The following is an 18,317-nucleotide window of genomic DNA, read 5'->3' on the forward strand; positions in this document are numbered from 1 at the left end:
GCTAACCTTCGGCGCGAGGTTTGCGGCGGGAAAAATGTGTGTTTCGGTGTGCCGATAGCGGAGCGCCGCAGCCCCGCCCACCGCCCGCACCCGCGCCCGCTAACGCGTCTTGAGCCACTTAGTCGCTAAGACGACGCGCACACTGCCATCTGGAGCGTGAACGTCTTGGAGTTTTCCGAGAAATTTATGATTTTTCCTTTGAAATTTCCTTCGTTGTAAGGATTCGTATGAAGTTTTGTGCGAGATTTGTACTTGGAGGTATCTTTTGGCTTGTTACAATGAGTATGGGGAAGTTTTATGTTATAATTTAATGATTTTTTAGTAGGACTGGATGGTATCTTTTGTGAGTGGAGGGATTAGTTCTGTTGCGTGTTTCAGATCGTCATTTATGTTTACTTATCAATCTACTGTGTCGATATTTAGAGGATAGAGTTTTTAAAATGATTGAGTAAGGAGGGATGAAAGGCTGTGATTCGAAATGTAACTTGGGGGAATGGATGTAGATAGAGGTATATTCGGAGATAATGACATTAAAATTTGGATTTGCTTGTGAACGCAGACTTACCTTCCGGCCAGATATGGAGCCGCGAGCTGTCAAAATGGAGTGGGAAAAAAGGCGGGAATGTGGCGCGCTTTATGTGAAGCTCGTCATTGCGCGGGAGCGAGAGAGCACGTTGCGGCGGCGCGCGGGAACGAGACGTCGAACACAACGTGGTTTATAAGAAAACCCAAGACGTTGGGCGTGTTTGGCGGGTGGGCGTATGGGTTTCGGGCTAGTGGTGGTGCGCCGTGCATGTGTGCGGTTGCAGGTGTGTGAGTCGCGGCTACCCGACCTCTGGAAACGTGCTCATCCTTTTGTCAACGATACGAGGCTATATCGGCTTCAGGCTTTAGTTATTAAAGTGTGCAGTAAAATTTTACGGCGACGTAAAATTTCCATTGTCGGCTGCTCGGGAAACGACCCCGGCGTTTATGCGGCGAATCTGAAGCATATTAATAATTAATGCCAAGAAATGGTTAATATCTGATTCGGTTGGGTTTGGTTCTGGATTCCATTTTAATGATTCATGTCTTAATTAATTCGGAGATTATAATGGAAGTCTGTACTGTTGGGATGGGATATATTTTTATAATAAATAGGTAAATCTTTTAATGAACTAATATTTTACAAAAACTATCAATTTAAAAAAAGTTCAATGAATGGATTGGTAAACATTGTTTTGTTCGTATTTTTGTTCATATTAACTTTTTAATTATTTCAAAATGTAATAAATTCTTCGAAAACTAAAGCGGACTCAAGGAAAACGACGAGCATCCTCGTTGAGTATCCAAGGTCATACTGGGTTCGATTTTTAGGAGTAGATAATTTTATCGAAACACTTGTTGTTAAAAGACTTTTTATTAAAAGAAAAATGTATTCAACTTTTTCTATTATAATAAAAATGGTAGTTGGGTAAAGGGACACATATGTAAACCACACTTGATTTTTAGTTATATTTTTTAATGTTAAGTTCTTTGTAACATTATAAATAAAAATACATTTCTGTAAACAGGAAAACTTGTGTTTTATTTTAAGAAGATCATCCAGTTAAAAAAAAGTTTCCGACTCTACATGCCGGAGATCATTTATAGACCAAATATGAAATCTTTAATAGACTATTTGACCCCATTCTACAATAATTCTAAATCTTCACTTCAAAAGGTCACTTCATTATGGTATTAAAAACTTAATTAATATTTATTAAATTAATTGTAAATTAAGATTTTTGGTTGCATTGTAATTGAAAAAAGTAGTTTTAATTCAGTTGACAAAATAGTGACGTCACTGGCATGCTATACAAAATCTATGGGAGAGTCTCGTTTTGACAGTTTTAAAAAGTACGGCAATTGATTGGTAGTGTCAAAACGTCTATTACTACTAGATCTATGAAGCTTCGAGGCAAGTCGAGTGATATAAAGCTCGATCTATGTATAAAGCTCTTTGGTTCGCCTAAGTAATAATATAAAGGTAGAAGTTGGCACATAGTTAGCCGAATTAAAGGGTCTGGTTGAGGGCTACCGCATTTACGTTCATCAGTTGGCGCCACTGTCTTAACCACTACCAACTGAAAGATCAAAACTCTACCCCTTTTATTAATAAAAGTTACACCCTAATTGAACTCTGGCTTAAATTGGCATTTAGTATGGAAATGTCATTTAATCCAAGGTTCATCCTAGGTGTAACTTTAACTTTTTATTAATAAGGATGTACGAGTACCTACAGTTACAGTGGCGCCAACTGGCGAGCGCTAATGATATACTCGTAGTCCTGATTAAAGGATTTGTTTTCTTAAAATGGATATCTTTATCCTTCTACCCTATTACAAAACCTGTATATGTTTGAATTAATATCTTCTGATTAACCACTACCGCACAGTACAGCCACGCATTATTGTGACCAGTGACACAGTGTTAGTAGACACCTATGATATTATAATTATGGTTTGAAGTTGTTATGACAAAATGAGGTTTAAATGCAAGTTAAGGTACATTTTTATTACAAAAAAAGGACCTGACTCGGTGAACAAGAAAAAGTTGCCTCAAGAACAGTTCAAATGTTGCGTAAGAGGTAGGATTAATGACCAATGATAATAATGCACGACAGGCAGGAACAGTTTGTATGGGAAGATTAAATTATCCTCTTTTGTCGAAGTTTTCATTAGGATCTCTAACTTAAAAAAAAAATATCCTATCGCCTATGTTCATCAGGCATAATGTTGGATTCTAATGGTGAAACATTTTTCTTAAATCGGTCCAGTAGTAGGTATAGTTTCGTAGCATATTCACTACAAACAAACAATTAACAAAAATGACATATCCTAATCATACGAGTAGGATATGAGTAGAGTACCTAAAACTATTCGAGTATTAAAACAATTAATTTCATTTGGTGCCAAGATAAAAAAGTACAGCAATTAGAAACCACTGTTCTGTGTATGTAATTCCTAGAATTCCGTACTAAACTTTGAGAAGACTTTTCCAAGATGTATGAACACTGGGTTTGTAAGTAGGTTACGTCAGGCGTAGTATTCATTGTATTGGTTTTATTGATATACATAAGTACGTGTTTCAACATTTACGAGTACAACATAGTTTAGGTTGTTTTCTATTAAATTATTAAATCATAAGAAGGATATTGGATATTTTACTTCGTATTTTTTTTTCAGTTGTAAGGCTCACCATCATTGTTAAATATTACGAATGCTAATATAAATCATGTTTATGAAATGCTATCTGACTACTTAGCATCATATGAGACTCTAGCTAGGTAGAGATTGTTGCTATTCAAATATCATCTTAGTGCTGTTACTCATAGAGTTCATGTTAACGCTTTTATTTTGATTAGGTTAAATGAGAACAAAAACCATTGATTTTACCATTCACCATGGCTACATGATTTAAATGAATGTAGAATGAATGAATGAATTTAAATATAAAAAAATTTTTTTTTTGAGGATTTTTAGGTCACACATTTATTTTGATGAAATTTTCAAGTTTCCAAAAACCTTCTCACACATTTTTGTCACACTTCTGTGAAGCCGGATCTCAGAACAAAGGGAATTATACAAATTACGAAGACCCTTTGACTTTTGGAATAGTTTGGGTCGAGAATTTCTCATGTACGACGTCATATGGAAACGTGTCAGACGATTCGCGTGCTTGGCCCGCACCTAACTATCTCTTTTAATACTTATTTGTACCCTGCCACGCACACAGCCGCAGCCTTCCCCCCATGTCGCGAATAACGAGCGCCTCTGTGTGGGTGGACTTCTTTCGCTACCCCTGTGTGCGGGAGAATTTCTTTCGAGACGTAATAAGGGGACCGTTTCTTTCCCGCTAAGGTTTTAATGTCGACCACGTTTCGGTGGCGGACGCGCGCGCTCTCGCGGTTACTGGCAAAACTTTTTAGTTTTCTTTTTTTAATTCTGTGCGGACTGTGTTGTGTGCCAGTTTTTTGTGAAGAAACTTTTTGCAGGTAAATTAAAAAATTAAAGTGTGAATAAAAAATAATTGTTTTGAATAGTTTGTAAGTACAGTGGTGTGAAAATGTTGGGGATTAATTACGGGAAAGTTTGTCTTAAGTTGTGTTACGAGCGGCGCGTCTTGCGTGTTGTTCTCGCGTAACCGCAGGCTCATTAGCCCGGGCGCACACTACGCCGCGGCGATTAAACTTCCAAGATAACGTTGGGAAAGGTCTCGTTACGGTTTCAGGATTTTGATATATTATTAACGAGAGTTTACTTGATGAAAACGAAAACTTTTGAACTGGTGTTTAGAAACTATTTTGATAAACGAGTGCGCGTGGCGTAGAAAATTAACAGTTGGTTTCGGATAAGATTTTTTGTTAAGTAATTATATTATTTTGTTTGTTTTTCGAAGGTTATTTTATTGTTCAAACATGCTATGATTAACCATCATTAATTAACTGTTATCCAATCGTATTTTTATAGTACAAAATATTTTCATTTATTGGAATAATAAACGAAATAAGAAATAAATTGTATATATTTTATTATTCAAACCAGGAGACTTATTCACTGTTTCTGAAGCACTATTACAGGAGCGTACCTGCTTTAATTTAAAACAAAAATTACCCAAACAGCATCTAAAACCTTTTACATCAAATCAAAATCTAATAAAAAGCAATGGATCTGTTACTTAAATATTTGTGAAAAAATTACGCACACCTTCATCGCAGTATAAAACAAAAAGAACGCACTCACCTCATTGAGGCGAACCACCTTGGAAGGAACTTGTTAAAAGTAGGCGCGAACTGCCATTAGCGCGCGTGTACCCGACCCTTAACTTTTGTCTAATTGTTGAGTGTGTGACGAACGGAGCATTTGAGTGTTGCCGATTTTTGTTATTGTTTTTGAATATCACGTTTTCTGTGTTGCTACTGTTAAATTTTAGTACTTATTTGAATTGTTTTATTTTATGTTTTTAATTAAACATATCTAATGTATTAACATTAGATATTATTCTATAGTATACGATATTTTTGTCCCTTTGCTTTACAAGCATTAGTACTATTTAAATTTATTTGACTTGTTCTGACTATAACAGATCAAAATAATATTAAAAATGTATAAAACCATTTTATAATGTTGTCTGTGAAATCAAGATCTAAGTAGAGCCGCTATGCACACTTTTCGCTAAGATTGTAGTTGTCTATACAATTAGTATCGATCCTATAATTTTAATCACTGCTCAGACGCGATAAATCGAAGTTACAATAATATCGCGAGGGGAGAGGCAGTATGAGATAATTCCTTTGATTTCCGCGGGATGAACCATGCGTCTCGGCGGGGGTTGGCAGCATTGTTCACGGGCTGCACTCGTTTGAAATTCGAACATCGAATGTTTTGAATTTTGAACAAGCATGACACCCTTCTGGCAATGGGCGCGACACCAATAATTCCACAAATAAAATAATGCAGTCCGAAAATTATAAAACACAGTTAATTTGACGCTGTACGATGTAAGGTAATAATAATATATTAATTGTCTGAATTTTATACTATTATGCTCTGAAGGCTTAAAAAAGTAAATGTGCATGTTTAAAATATTCCTTGTCTGGTTGTCCATAATATTAGAACAAAGTTTTTTTTAACTATTTAAATGCCTTAAGTACAATGGGTACTTAAATTATATTTATACAATTTATATTTTTCTCTGTAGGATCGTCATGATCCTAAATGCACTGAATCTGTATAATTTTTATGGTAAAATTCCGTTTAACCATTTCGTATCGTTTTAAATGACACATTTTTCTTGTCATTTTTTTACAACCCAAAAGGAACTTTTTTGTTCAAACAGTTTTCATATTTAGCATTGTGTAATTTGTGTATCGTTTGCTCGTGATTTATAAAAATAAAACCATTTAGGTTTTCTTTTGTTTCCCTTGAGAGTAAGTTTATAGAGCCACAGATTACTAATAATGTAGATAGAGCGTTAAAATTACTTTAATAATTAAAATATCAATACAACCCTCGTATTTTAATCCTGAAAGCATCCAAAATCATACGTAGACGCGTGAAATGTAAACTTAAATGTAAAAGTGTTGAATAATTAACACGCGCGTGCGTTATTAGCTGATTACTCGCATAATGACGATGTATTATTCACGATCATTCGCGAGCGTTTCCGAGGAGCAGAAGATGCTTGGGGTTTGCGAATGTTACTTTAAGTGCGTTAATATTTTACGTGCTAGGTACTGAAAATAATGGTTTAAACAAGGTATAAACAAGAGATAATGTACATTAATCCATGTGACCTTCAAAAGATTAAAAAATTAACACAATCAGCTTGCAAATCGACTGAGGACCATGATAATGTTTGTTGTTGGCATATCAGTCACAATAAGTGGTATAGCATGCATGACTATATATTTCTTAAGATTGATAACGATTTTGGTATTCTAATAAAAATAATTTTAAGAATTAAAAAACATTTAACTCAGCGCATTCCCTTCTATTCTTATTTAACTGCTTGATTGTGGCTTTATCGTTACTTATCGTTAACAGCAATATTGCGTTCTACCAACCCTCGTACTATTTAAGAAGAGCCGTGACTAAAACTGTGGAAATCGGCACGTAGTAGTCGTGAAGTTATGGTAGAAAATATCATGGAATTACGTTTATGTGAAGAATCATCACCGCGTACCGGAAAACGCAGCGTGGGACGTCCACCTACAAGGTGGACCGACGACATCGTAAAGGTAGCAGGGAAGCGCTGGACGCAGGCCGCTACCAATCGATCAACATGGAAAGCATTGGGGGAGGCCTATGTTCAGCAGTGGACGTCCTGTGGCTGAAATGATGAAGAATCATACGGTTTGTAAACAAAGGCAGAGTTTTTTTTATATCGCCTAAGAAAATCACAACAGCTAAAAGTAATTTATATCTATTACTTTGTTCAAGCCTGCAAATAAGCTATTTTTTAAGCCCACTTGTTCGTTACTCGTTGAACGAATGCCATTGGGACCAACGTTGGGGCCAACGTGTAGAGTCGGCCTTAAAAGCTAAATTGAAAATTATTAAATACACCACCATACACCATATACGGGAGTCACCCCGTTTGGAAATCAATCTTAAAATCTTCGAGTATAGTCTTTAGCTAGCCCACAATGTTCTTTTGTACGAATGGTATTCCGAAGTAGCACACTAGCATAGTCATTTAGGCCATGGACGTCGAACATTATACACTAAATTACATCTTAAATAGTTCGATTACCTACCCCCGTTGTTTATTGTTGCCAATATTGCGCGGTGCCGCCCCTCGCAACGTTTAAGGGATTCTGTTTAGATTTTTCGCTGAAATGAGGATGAACGTGACAAGTTTCTTTAGATGATCTCATTTGGGCTTTATTGAATTTCAGGCATCCAAGGTATTGACTTATATTTTTTCCCAAAATGCTGTGTTTTTCAATTATAAACATCTTTACTTATAATGTGTAGGCAATGTGATTATGTTATTGGCATTGTTTTAAATTAAGATCTTTCTATGAAGTTGGCCCTTTTTGAAGCCTTCTATCTTCTGAAATACTTGTGGTAGACGTTAGTTGATTTTTTCAAAAAAGGGGGTTTGTAAGTTAGGGTAAGTTTGTAGTAAGTAACATGCAGTCATTTGTACTATCTGAACTTAACTGCCGTATGACTTATAAAAACAAAACAATATCGCACTATTTTGCATAGCTGCAAAACATTTTTCCTATTGTGTACACACTACTTTTGTTTTATTACATGCTTATCATTGTTTCCTGCTGTTTTCTTATCATTGTTAAGCTGAAACTTTGTTATTTTATTTGTGTTAAGTGTATGCATATAAATAATTGATCTATTTTGCATAATAATTCCAGCACTCATTGCTACCTACTCAACACCGTCTTAACAAATCAGGAAGCAAAGCAGGAAGTCGCAAGGGTCGTCACGGCGTCCGTTCATCTGAATATCGGACGGTCGGATATTACATTTGCTAACCCATTTGTACCCGTCGCTGGTCGCTCCACAATCATTATACATGTCCAACCCGTCTCTAGGGAGCTCCCTTAGGAATCCCTCCAAAGGTCCCTATTGATTCCCTCCGCGTTCACTCTTAAATTCGAACTGATAATGGCCGGGACACTTTATAGGACACATGTGAGCCTTATTGAATCCACGATGGTGTTTTCCAAAGTCCAATTGCCTGAGTTTAGTGAGCGATAAAATTATTAAGGGTCATCGGAGGACGAGACGCTTTTTTGTAGGGGAGAGTCCAGGGAAAAATATTAGGTGGCAGGTTTTGTGTTCTGGAATGAAAATGGTCTTGCTTCTTTTATTGAATGTGGTTTCCATGACATGTGATTACATAGTATAAAACTAGTTTTAAAGATGAATAGAACAAATCTCGACTGCGAGATTTCAGGATTTTCCCATCATAATAATGCCTAGGTATTTGTTTATTTTGAGAAAAGTTATGAAGAACAATGGCAGGTTAAAAAATAACATAACTCTAAAAAGTAATTGAAAAAAAGGTCACGACGGAAAACGTAAGTGTTTCCAAATCCGCCGGCGCGTGAGGTTTTTATTAAAAATATTGTCGAAATGTTACGTCGTGCAGTCAAACAGAAATGGTCGGTGTAATGTATCTTTACCCCATTTGCTGGGTCCTTTGTGGAAGGGTGTAGAGTAACGAGCGTGCCCACTTGTAGGGTGCCCCTACATGCTTTATTATTTACGACTTTTGCCCTTTATGTATGTTTTTAAGCTAAGATTTTATTGCTGTGCTATTCATGAGTTTAATCCGTAGCAATCTCGGCAGAGAGTTTTCCAGTCATAAATGCATTTTATGTGGAAGCGTCGTATAATGGTTCGCTATTTTCATAACAAATGCCGGAGAGGCTAAGCAAATTGATTCAGTAAGAATTTAAGTTTAGCGTTTTTGAAAAGCGTCTCATCTTCTTTGTGTCTTGCTCAAATCATACAGTGACCATATCATACATAAGTATTCACGATCAATTTCCTAATTTTTAAGTGACACCTATGAAAACAAAATTCCTGTTAATGTGTTACTATAGGGGTCACTTAAAAATTAGGGATTGATGGTGAAAACGGGCATAAGTCACCTTCCTTCGTCTCACAAACATTTGTTCAATAATTCAATCCGACAAATGCGTCAATATACTCACATCAGTACGGGAGCAGTAAAAGACGGGGTTCACCCTCGCCGAATTAACTTAACATGCCATCGACATATCGCGTAACACGTAACGGCCTGTTCGCAGGGGCGTCTTACCATTATCTGAGATGCAGAAAATAGTGCCATTTTCGGTGGTAATTGCTGTTTTTGGGTAGAAAGATGCGTGCGATTGGAGTTGGAATCCGGTAGACATGAAGGATGTGAATCCAGGGTAATTTTAAAATTTTATTTTATTTTTCTAAAATATTTTTTTACTTCAGGGGTTGCCTTTAATGATAACAATTAAAACACCAACATCTACGACTCTATTACATATTTTAATATCAACGAATTCTACTGCTTTACATGTAAAGGCTCCTTAAAAGCATTTGACGATTTGTAAGATCTAATTATTTGGATATTTTTGATTTTGATTTTATTACTAACTAGTAATTAACTAACCATTGTTTAGAAAGTTAACAACCAATATTATTAAAAAACTTTGGAGGTTCTTTTTTATCAACTTGAGTTTATCTAGTCATAGGCCCGTATTCATAGCCCGATTTGAGTGTCTATCATACTGGCCTTAGTTTCCAAACTATAATTCTATTGATTCGTCATGACCGGGTAAGATATTAGGATCAAACGCGCGGGCGGGGGCAAACAGGCCGCGGTGGCTAACCAACCATGCTTAGTGACTGGGGTGACTCTTGACGCTGTGTCTGTCGCGAAACTTTACTTATTTACTACTATAGGTATTATCAATTGGATTGGTCTAGTTTTCGTTTTGAAATAGAGCCTGTTTGATAGTATAATATCGCAAAAGAAAAAAATGATCTCAGAACCAATTTTTCATTGGCCGCCTTTTTTTTGTCGCGGAGGAAATGCTTTGCGCACCGTCACCACTAAAGTCAAAGTCAAAGTCAAAGTCAAAATTTCTTTATTTGCATAGACTATTATAAAATATAGTGCTTACAAATCGTCAAATATTTTGCTCTTAAGAAGTCTCTACATGTCTCATAATCTTTTTACCCTACCAGCGCTTCGAGACCAACATTTGGCAAGTGCTGAGAAGAAGCGCCGCAACAAACTCACTGCCGGGGGACAGTGTGGGACTCCGGATTCAGGGCGCTGCTCCGTCCTGAAAAGGACGGGGTATACCTACAAAACCTCCGAAGTGACATGGATCAACCTATAATAACATCCAAATGGATATTTACCTATACCTAAGTACTTTTCAGACAATCATACTGGCTAAAATTCTTTTAGTGTCTTAAGCACATACAATGTGCTTTAATATTATGTCCAACCTGAAAATCAAACCACTCCTTTTCGTCGCGCAGTCGGGTAAATAGTTCTGTGTCGTTTACCCGACTGCGATTCGAAAACTCTTACTCACAAAATCATTGAGTAGCTAGGCTACTTTTAGAATTCAAAAAAATGCCTCACGAAAAATTCCGCAAACATTGTGCCCAGCAAATATGCAATGACCTATTTACAGCCAAAAGTAGCAACTGTATTGTCCGCATGACTTCCCACCCCGTTCCTCAATTGTGCGTATTCTTGATGCGTGAGTTCTTTGATCCATCGCGTTTCGTCCTCATACGAAGTTCAAAGCATCAAAGTAGTTCACCTGCGAAATGGGTTTAAACATTTGTTAAATCTGCTCTGTCATCTCATTGATCTTTGAGGAAATGAATTAGGTTTTATTACTTTTGAGTTCTTTGAATAGCTAGGTTATGTGGTAGATGTGTGCTGTGAAACGTAGCGCGGTTTCACTTATCGCTTTGGTACAGCCGACGGCTTATAAAGATAATATAAACACATTGATGTTATTTTACAACTAAAATGTATAGTCTGATTTGTATTGTCGACTGTACATATTTCATGCGTAATGCAAGTAACACAACTTACTTATTTTTTACCACCCTGAATCTCAAGTGATTCAATGACTGTCGATATCATAGAAAGTATGTATATGTCACCGTAAAATTGTGAATTCTGTCAGATTATAATCTGACGTAGTTAAATTACAATCTAACCTAACCTAACCCACTGTTAGTTTACAATCTAACGCGTTATATTATAAACTGACAGAGTTCACAATTTCACGTTGACATATATAAATGTAACATTCCATTGTCTACAAATAAAACGTTATTCAGTTGTTTCAGATAACATTACGACTATGCTCCCGACGGCAGTGCCAACGTTTCCCCCCAAAGACTGTCATCTAGCGTGCCCCCACCTGTGTATGACTGACAGAGTTATGTGACGGATGTTGGTGTCACCGGGACAGTTACATGGTTGTTAGAGTGATACAGTGGTAGACGATGCATTTGTCGAGTGAAGTGAGTTCGACTACGAGCGGGTTGGGCCACGAAGCCCCGTCGTCGAGTTACGGCAACGCGTTGCCGAGTCAGCCGTTGACTGCGGAGTTGTTAGCCGAAAGGACGCTGGAGGGGCTGTTGGCTGATCACCCGGGTGAGCTGGTGAAGACCGGGAGCCCTCATGTTGTGAGTAACTTCGCAATTTATACTTTTTGATCGCATCGTTACGCGTTAGCGGCTGTAGATAAATCGATGTTCATTTGTTTTAAAATGTAAAAATTTGAAGGTGATAATATTTACCCCAATGTAGAAGATATCAGACTAGTCAAATCAATACCCGAGGAAAGCTGCTTCGAGTGTCACCATCGGTGGACTACTGTGCTACTCTTAACACGAAAGTCGAGCTTAGCACGAGGGGTTAACGTCACTATAAGTAATTTGTTCTATGCAAATTCTATAAAAAGATTTGCTTTCAGATTTTTCAGTGTTAAGTCGTTAGAGCTGGATATCCATGTCATAATATTACCTTCTTAAAGAGTTATGTTTAAGAGCTCTTTCAATATAGGCAATTTGGCACTATTGCCAGTCAACCACATCCTTGAGCAGCAGAAAGTTTAGGACGTATTAGGGCAGTCCCAGAGAACTGGCAAGCTTTCAAATTGTAGTTACAATTTATTGATTTAGGGGAGAGGGGGGCATAGTGGAAGGGGTGGGCAAAGCGAAAACTTTGATTTTACCAACACTCTTTCACCCAACGGCACTCGTGCTTCACGTAAGCCAAGCACAGGGCCGACCAAGGTCATTGACCAAAATCAGTCCGGCTAGCGCCACCGAGCAGGCTACATGACTGAGCGATGTAGATCGAATGAGTTTCTTACGAAATTTAAGGATTTTGGAGACTGGATATTATTGTGAAAAGTGAGTAGTGATGGTATTTTTATTATTTAAATCTAATATCTGTTTATCATAGATTCCTTTGACATTTTGTAGATTAAACAAATTTTAATACTTTCTTAGTTATCAATTGAAAACTGTAATTATTATCAAAAAGGCAAAGTGGAAAAAATTACAAGGGGGCAAAGTGGAATGATTCCCACATAGAAATATTTAATTTGTTTTTTCAGATGGTTCATAATTATTACAAAAGTAAAACGAACCAAGGATCATTTGAAATCTGGTGATGCATCGAAGAAGATTGATAGGTTTCGTTCAGTATTTTTCAAAAAAACTGGAGCAAAAAATATATGATCTTGCAGTAGTAAGGGACAAGGTTTTTTATGGCCTAAAACAGTTCCTAATTACTAAATAAGTTTTTATGTTATTTCATTTAATTGACCTCATTAGCAAATTGCACAAATACAGTAGATAAACGCTTAATAAGTGCCTTTTTCACTTTGCCCAAAGTGCAATTCCACTTTACCCTTGTGATAAGGGCAAAGCGGAAAATTGTAGACTATAAAAAAAACTTATTTTAAGCCAAAATTCTTAATAATTCGTAAATTTTTTTTAGAGTTATCTATAATTCAATACTTGTAGTATCATTTCGATTAAAACTAGTCTTCGTAACTTATCTGGTTCTTTTTATTTTTTCGATTGAAGTTAAGTACTCCACTATGCCCCCCCTTCCCCTATTTAGAGTTAGACAATGTAAGTTAGTAGTTTAAAGAAGCATTTCTAGTTTTATTTAGTCTTTGCAGCTGATATTAGGTCCATAAGTATGTTGTATACTATGAACTATTGTGCTGCTTTTGTTTATAATGTGACTTGTATTACAATCTTCCCAAATTCTCCAAAGTAGAGTCTAAAATTGTAGATTTACCGTAGATGTAGATTTTAATGTGAGGCGGCTGGGTTGCACCATCTTACTTAACCTTTAACAAACGTCAAAACTGTCAAACTCCATACAAAAAGCACCGGTTATCGTTATAGTTACCGTTAAAGTTAGGTTGTGCAGCTCAGCCTAAGAATCAACTATCATGGACATTTGACAAATGAACGTATTTATGAATGCATGAATCTATCCTCAGGTATGTACAGTCCTTCCCCCACACTGGCGGTCGAACAAGACCTTACCCGTGGCGTTCAAAGTGGTGGCCCTTGGTGACGTTGGCGACGGAACCCTGGTCACAGTCAGAGCCGGGAACGACGAGAACTGCTCTGCTGAGCTGAGGAACTGCACTGCGGTCATGAAGAACCAGGTCGCAAAGTTCAACGACCTGAGATTCGTCGGCAGGAGTGGCAGAGGTTAGTTAGATTAATTGTCATTTGTTTAGCAATTGTTCCACTTCAAATTAAAAATAAATGAGAATTTGAATTTTTCCTTCGATATTTAAAAATTGGCGGGAAAACATCACTTCATGTGTGATTGTTTTGTTTTGCACACACTTCCATTGAGATTGCATTGAGATGGCGCTCCGTCACGGTACTATTTATTTAGTAATAGCACAGTGGATTTCATAGCAAAATGAAGAGTCCGTTGTGTAGTCTTTTTAACTTTGAGATAATTATTCAACATGATTTCTTTTTATCGCCAATCGATGAGACATCATCCTTACGATGCGATATATTTATAGTTGTTTCAACGAGAGTCTAGCAATTACGTTGTAAAGATATCAATTGAAGGAAATAGCTTTTCATTGAAGTATCCAATTAACAAAACTTACCTAGCTCTCATGCTTTTCTTTACGATACAGTCAGTCATATAAAATATAGGTTGTTCAAAATAATGCAGACATTAGCTTATAAAAAATCCCCTCGCCCTCAGGCGGGCACTCAAAAACAAAGCGCTTCGCCTTCTGAATATTTCAACAGGTCTTCGCTTTGTACGAATATTAAGTCAATGGGGGTAATTGATCTGTTAAGGTCCTAGTGTATGAAAATCTATGCGATCAATGTTTAAACGCGCAGGTGTATTATGCATGGGGTCTTCGAGGCAGGGATAAGGTGCTCATCAAAGAGGATTGATTAGAATTAACAATAATCTCCACCCAACGTAATCGCCTAAAGGCGTATCGTTTGTTTGTATTCAAATTGTTTGCAGTATAGACGGAAAAATCAATGTGAATTTGTCTGGTTTTTTATTAGTTAATTGGAAAATCTGTTTAAAATTACCAATAAGCGGATAAGGTTTAGTTAATTAAAGAAGATGTTATAAGTCGGTTCGTTTTTCTGAGCTAATATGAAAATAATAACACGAGGTAGCAAAGTAGCTTACCTACATATACTTATGGTGTTTATAAATGTTGGTTCGTTCGTTCGTTCGTTTCAACCAAATGACGTCCACTGCTGGTCAAAGGCCTCCTCCAAGGTTTTCCACAATGCACGGTCCTGCGCTGCCCGCATCCAGGCTCCGCATCAAATGTTGGTTATAAAACATTTATCAAGCAACGTTCACAATGAACGAAACAAATAAGTCAGTCTCCAAGTCTCTACTCGACTGAGTTTCCAGGGTGACCACAGTCTCAAAAACAGTGTGTGCGGTGAACCACTCAGTTGGTCGCCGGCGTATAACGCGTCCACACTTGAGGTGATTCTAGCGCTTGGCCGATTAGTGGGGCAATATTATGCAATGCAGTGTACGGAAGAAACGCGGGTGAAAGTCTATAATGTAATAAATAAATGTAAAAAATATCCTAATTTGGACGTCCATAATTTGGGTGTCACTTGAAAAGTTTAAGTTCGAGTTGCTCATTTTCATTTAACAATCTTGAAAACATTTAAAGAAAACACACACATGTAAAAGTGTTTTCAAAGGGACGATTAAATGGTTTATTAAAAGTGTAAAGTCCAAAATTGCGAGTCCTATCTTTGGGATTTATCAAAATCAAAATACGTTTATTCGTGGAACATAGGTAAATTACATATAAACGATGTCTTCTTACTTTTAGTAATACAAAATGATATAAGATACAAAAAGATACATTTTACACACTTTATTCTAAACCTCACAAAACAGAAACAATAAAAAAAAAGAACCGAAGAGAAACAGGCAGGCACTATTTAGGCGGTTTTCATTTGCCTCATAGCGTTGAGAAAAGATTTTATACGTTGCGTTTGCGTAACTTCAATTTACGTAAGTACAATATGTTGCAAAAAGAAGACCCAATCAATACTGCATCGTCTGCGATCACAAGTTGGTCAATAAGTGCGGATTAGGGTGTAAGCGGTCAAGTGGACTCACTTGTAGTACTTCGCAATTACGCTGCCGTCTGAAACTAATACTTCGCCCTTTAACCCTTTGCGTGACTCTAGACTTAAACAAAAGCTACTTGTGTTCAGAGTATCGCATTATATTGAAGTAATGCTAAGACGCGGTAGTAGGAGCCAGTGTTTTACTATTTTTCTGAATTAAATACTTGTTTTTGATCATCTGAAAATGAAAGGACTTTGAAATCTTAGAACACACACATACAATAAATACTTCAATTCAATGCAGTGAGCTTTATACTAAAGAGTATTTAATTCGGCGTCATATCGAGTCACTCACACAGTTCCTAACACAGACACTATACATATAATGTAAGTATGTACATATCTGATAAAATTAAGTACTCTGTCTTTTTTAATTTTATTTCATCTAACTTTCTATTAGCGAATTAAACAACAAAACGGAACCTACATTTTGCTAAACTATCCCATCGATCGGCGAGCAAACTTAAAGTTTGGGGTCGCAAACATCGGAGTATCTCAACTGTAAACTTGCCTCGCATCTCATATTCAAATAGTGGGGCTAACGAAGGGGAGGCAGGGCGTAAGAGTCACCCGAAACTTGTAAGAAATATCGGTGAACGTATTTTATGTATGCTGCGGGGTAAACATGGTCTGACAAAGAGTGACGTCGTCACCTCTGAACAGGTAACGGTAAACATTGCGTGGAGTGTTTTGGAGAGGAATGTGTATTCTCTTGTTTGTTGATGTTCAGTTAAGGGAGCATTTCAGTTGTCACATCAAAATTATTTATGAAACGTTTAAATTGAAGTAAAATTGAAGCTTTTGTTAAAGACATTTAAGTTGATTTCTGTTACAGCTTTTGTTATAAGTAGCTACTAGTTTTTAAAGTTACTTAACTCAAATCACTAATATCTAAGAGTAGCATATTAAAATATCAATTTATCAAAGAGTGTTTATAATATAAAGCAAATGTGGCGTAATTTAAAACATCTAATCGCGTTTTCAGAAGAGTGCTCACTGTATTTGTCTGCCTCCGTGTACGAGTAGCTATTAGGAGAGCCGTAATGTCCCAGGCAACCCCATTAAAATTTCCTTAAACAAACAAAAGCCCTGACCGGATTGTACACGAAAAAACCAATATAGCCCTGAGCGGCAAGTGGGAAAGAAGTTAAGAGGTGTCTATTTGTCACGTTCCTTCCTGAATAACGTTCTGCTTCCAATTAAGGGTAAGCGCTCTCTTTGTTTATCTCAAATTGCGAGAAAATCTCACTCAAATTATCGAGCTAAAAGACAAAGGGGAGATTGGTGCCCCGCGAAACATAACTTTTGTTTCGTTCGGGGATAAAAAGTTGCGTATCTGATGTTGGGGGAGACCGGGAATTTTTAATAAGCGAAAAATTTAATGAGGGCTCCTCGGTCCACTTTTTGCTCGGTCAGCCGTGTCAGCCCGTCAGCTTAGCCGGCCGACACCTATCATTTTAGAATTAATCTCGCAGCTTTAGAGGTATCCATTTCTTATGTCAATTTATAAAAGAAAGTTTTTGTAAATATTTTATGTAGACGAAACCATTATGTTACCTCTTTAATTTTGGGCATTAAATTAAGGTTCATAACATGATCATATTTAAGATAATAATTGGCAATACATGCTCGTACCTACTTTATCAACCTGGCAGTTGCTTTATGATCACGATACTGATAGCACAATATTTAATAGCATCAGGGACAAACTGAAATAGCTATACACTTGTTTTTATTCGGCGCTTCCTAACGACGCCCTTCGAAGTGAAATTTCTTTTAAAACCCTAACAAGGCTAGACCCACCTTATTACACCGACGGAGTTGGGCCAATTTACCGCATCAGTAGTCGGCAGCGACATCTGCTAATCGATTGATTGACCCGCCTTAGCCCCGATAAAACCCTCAGGGAGCGTTTGTCCCCATCTTCCCTGTGCGATCTTTAATTGCGTGGGGTACTTTTTAATATGTGATTTTTGAGAAATCTCCACCGTTTACCTTCATGAAAAGTTTCTAAATTGGGTGGGATTCTTTGAATACGTAATATTTGTTTCTAAAGTCTGATTGGCATTATAACAAGAATGTATTTTTGGAAGTTATCGGAAGGCTGACGTTTATCTTGTATTAATATCAAAATTGTTAACATGGTCTCTATAAATATACTAGCTGACTCGGCGAATTTCGTAATCGTTTCCTAATGGTGAACCTTTCCTCTTTAGAAATCTTTCCAAATACCTACCTTACCTCGCAGCTCTTAGAATAAAACTAGGCATCAGCGTGTCTACTCCGAAAAACGAAGTTTCGAATTTGCCATCCCTCTCACGCAAAGCGAGGTGCCAGCATGAGCGACGGTGACAGATAGACCCGAAACTACGTAAACAGCGTTTCGGAGTAGCCCTCCAGGTTTATTTGCCGACTGTTCTCACTATAGAACAAAGTCTGCAGTAACCAGTGAGAACCCGAGACAATAGCCTTTCCCTCTGGCTTCCCTCCCTCCTCCCTCCGTTATTTTTGTATGAAGCCGCGAAAAGATCTCTGGCTCACCTTTCCTTATTAACTGGAGCCCTTTGATGTACTGGCTGGTCCCTCACGGGCTAATGA

The 18,317-nt window shown here is 37.2% G+C and overlaps 1 protein-coding gene across 1 annotated transcript in view; it reads left to right on the forward strand.

Annotated features, from left to right (window-relative positions):
• The first annotated feature begins 3,966 nt into the window (after positions 1–3,966).
• LOC135078686 (runt-related transcription factor 3-like) overlaps positions 3,967–18,317 on the forward strand; it is a 32,927-nt gene continuing 18,576 nt past the window's right edge. The window contains exons 1-3 of the mRNA XM_063973229.1: positions 3,967–4,015; positions 11,364–11,714; positions 13,556–13,772. Coding sequence (XP_063829299.1) covers positions 11,532–11,714; positions 13,556–13,772 — 400 coding nt within the window. The 5' untranslated portion in view covers positions 3,967–4,015; positions 11,364–11,531. The remainder of the gene's footprint in view (positions 4,016–11,363; positions 11,715–13,555; positions 13,773–18,317) is intronic.

The sequence above is a fragment of the Ostrinia nubilalis genome, chromosome 15 (genome assembly GCF_963855985.1).
Source record: "Ostrinia nubilalis chromosome 15, ilOstNubi1.1, whole genome shotgun sequence".
In the NCBI taxonomy this organism is placed as follows: domain Eukaryota; kingdom Metazoa; phylum Arthropoda; class Insecta; order Lepidoptera; family Crambidae; genus Ostrinia; species Ostrinia nubilalis.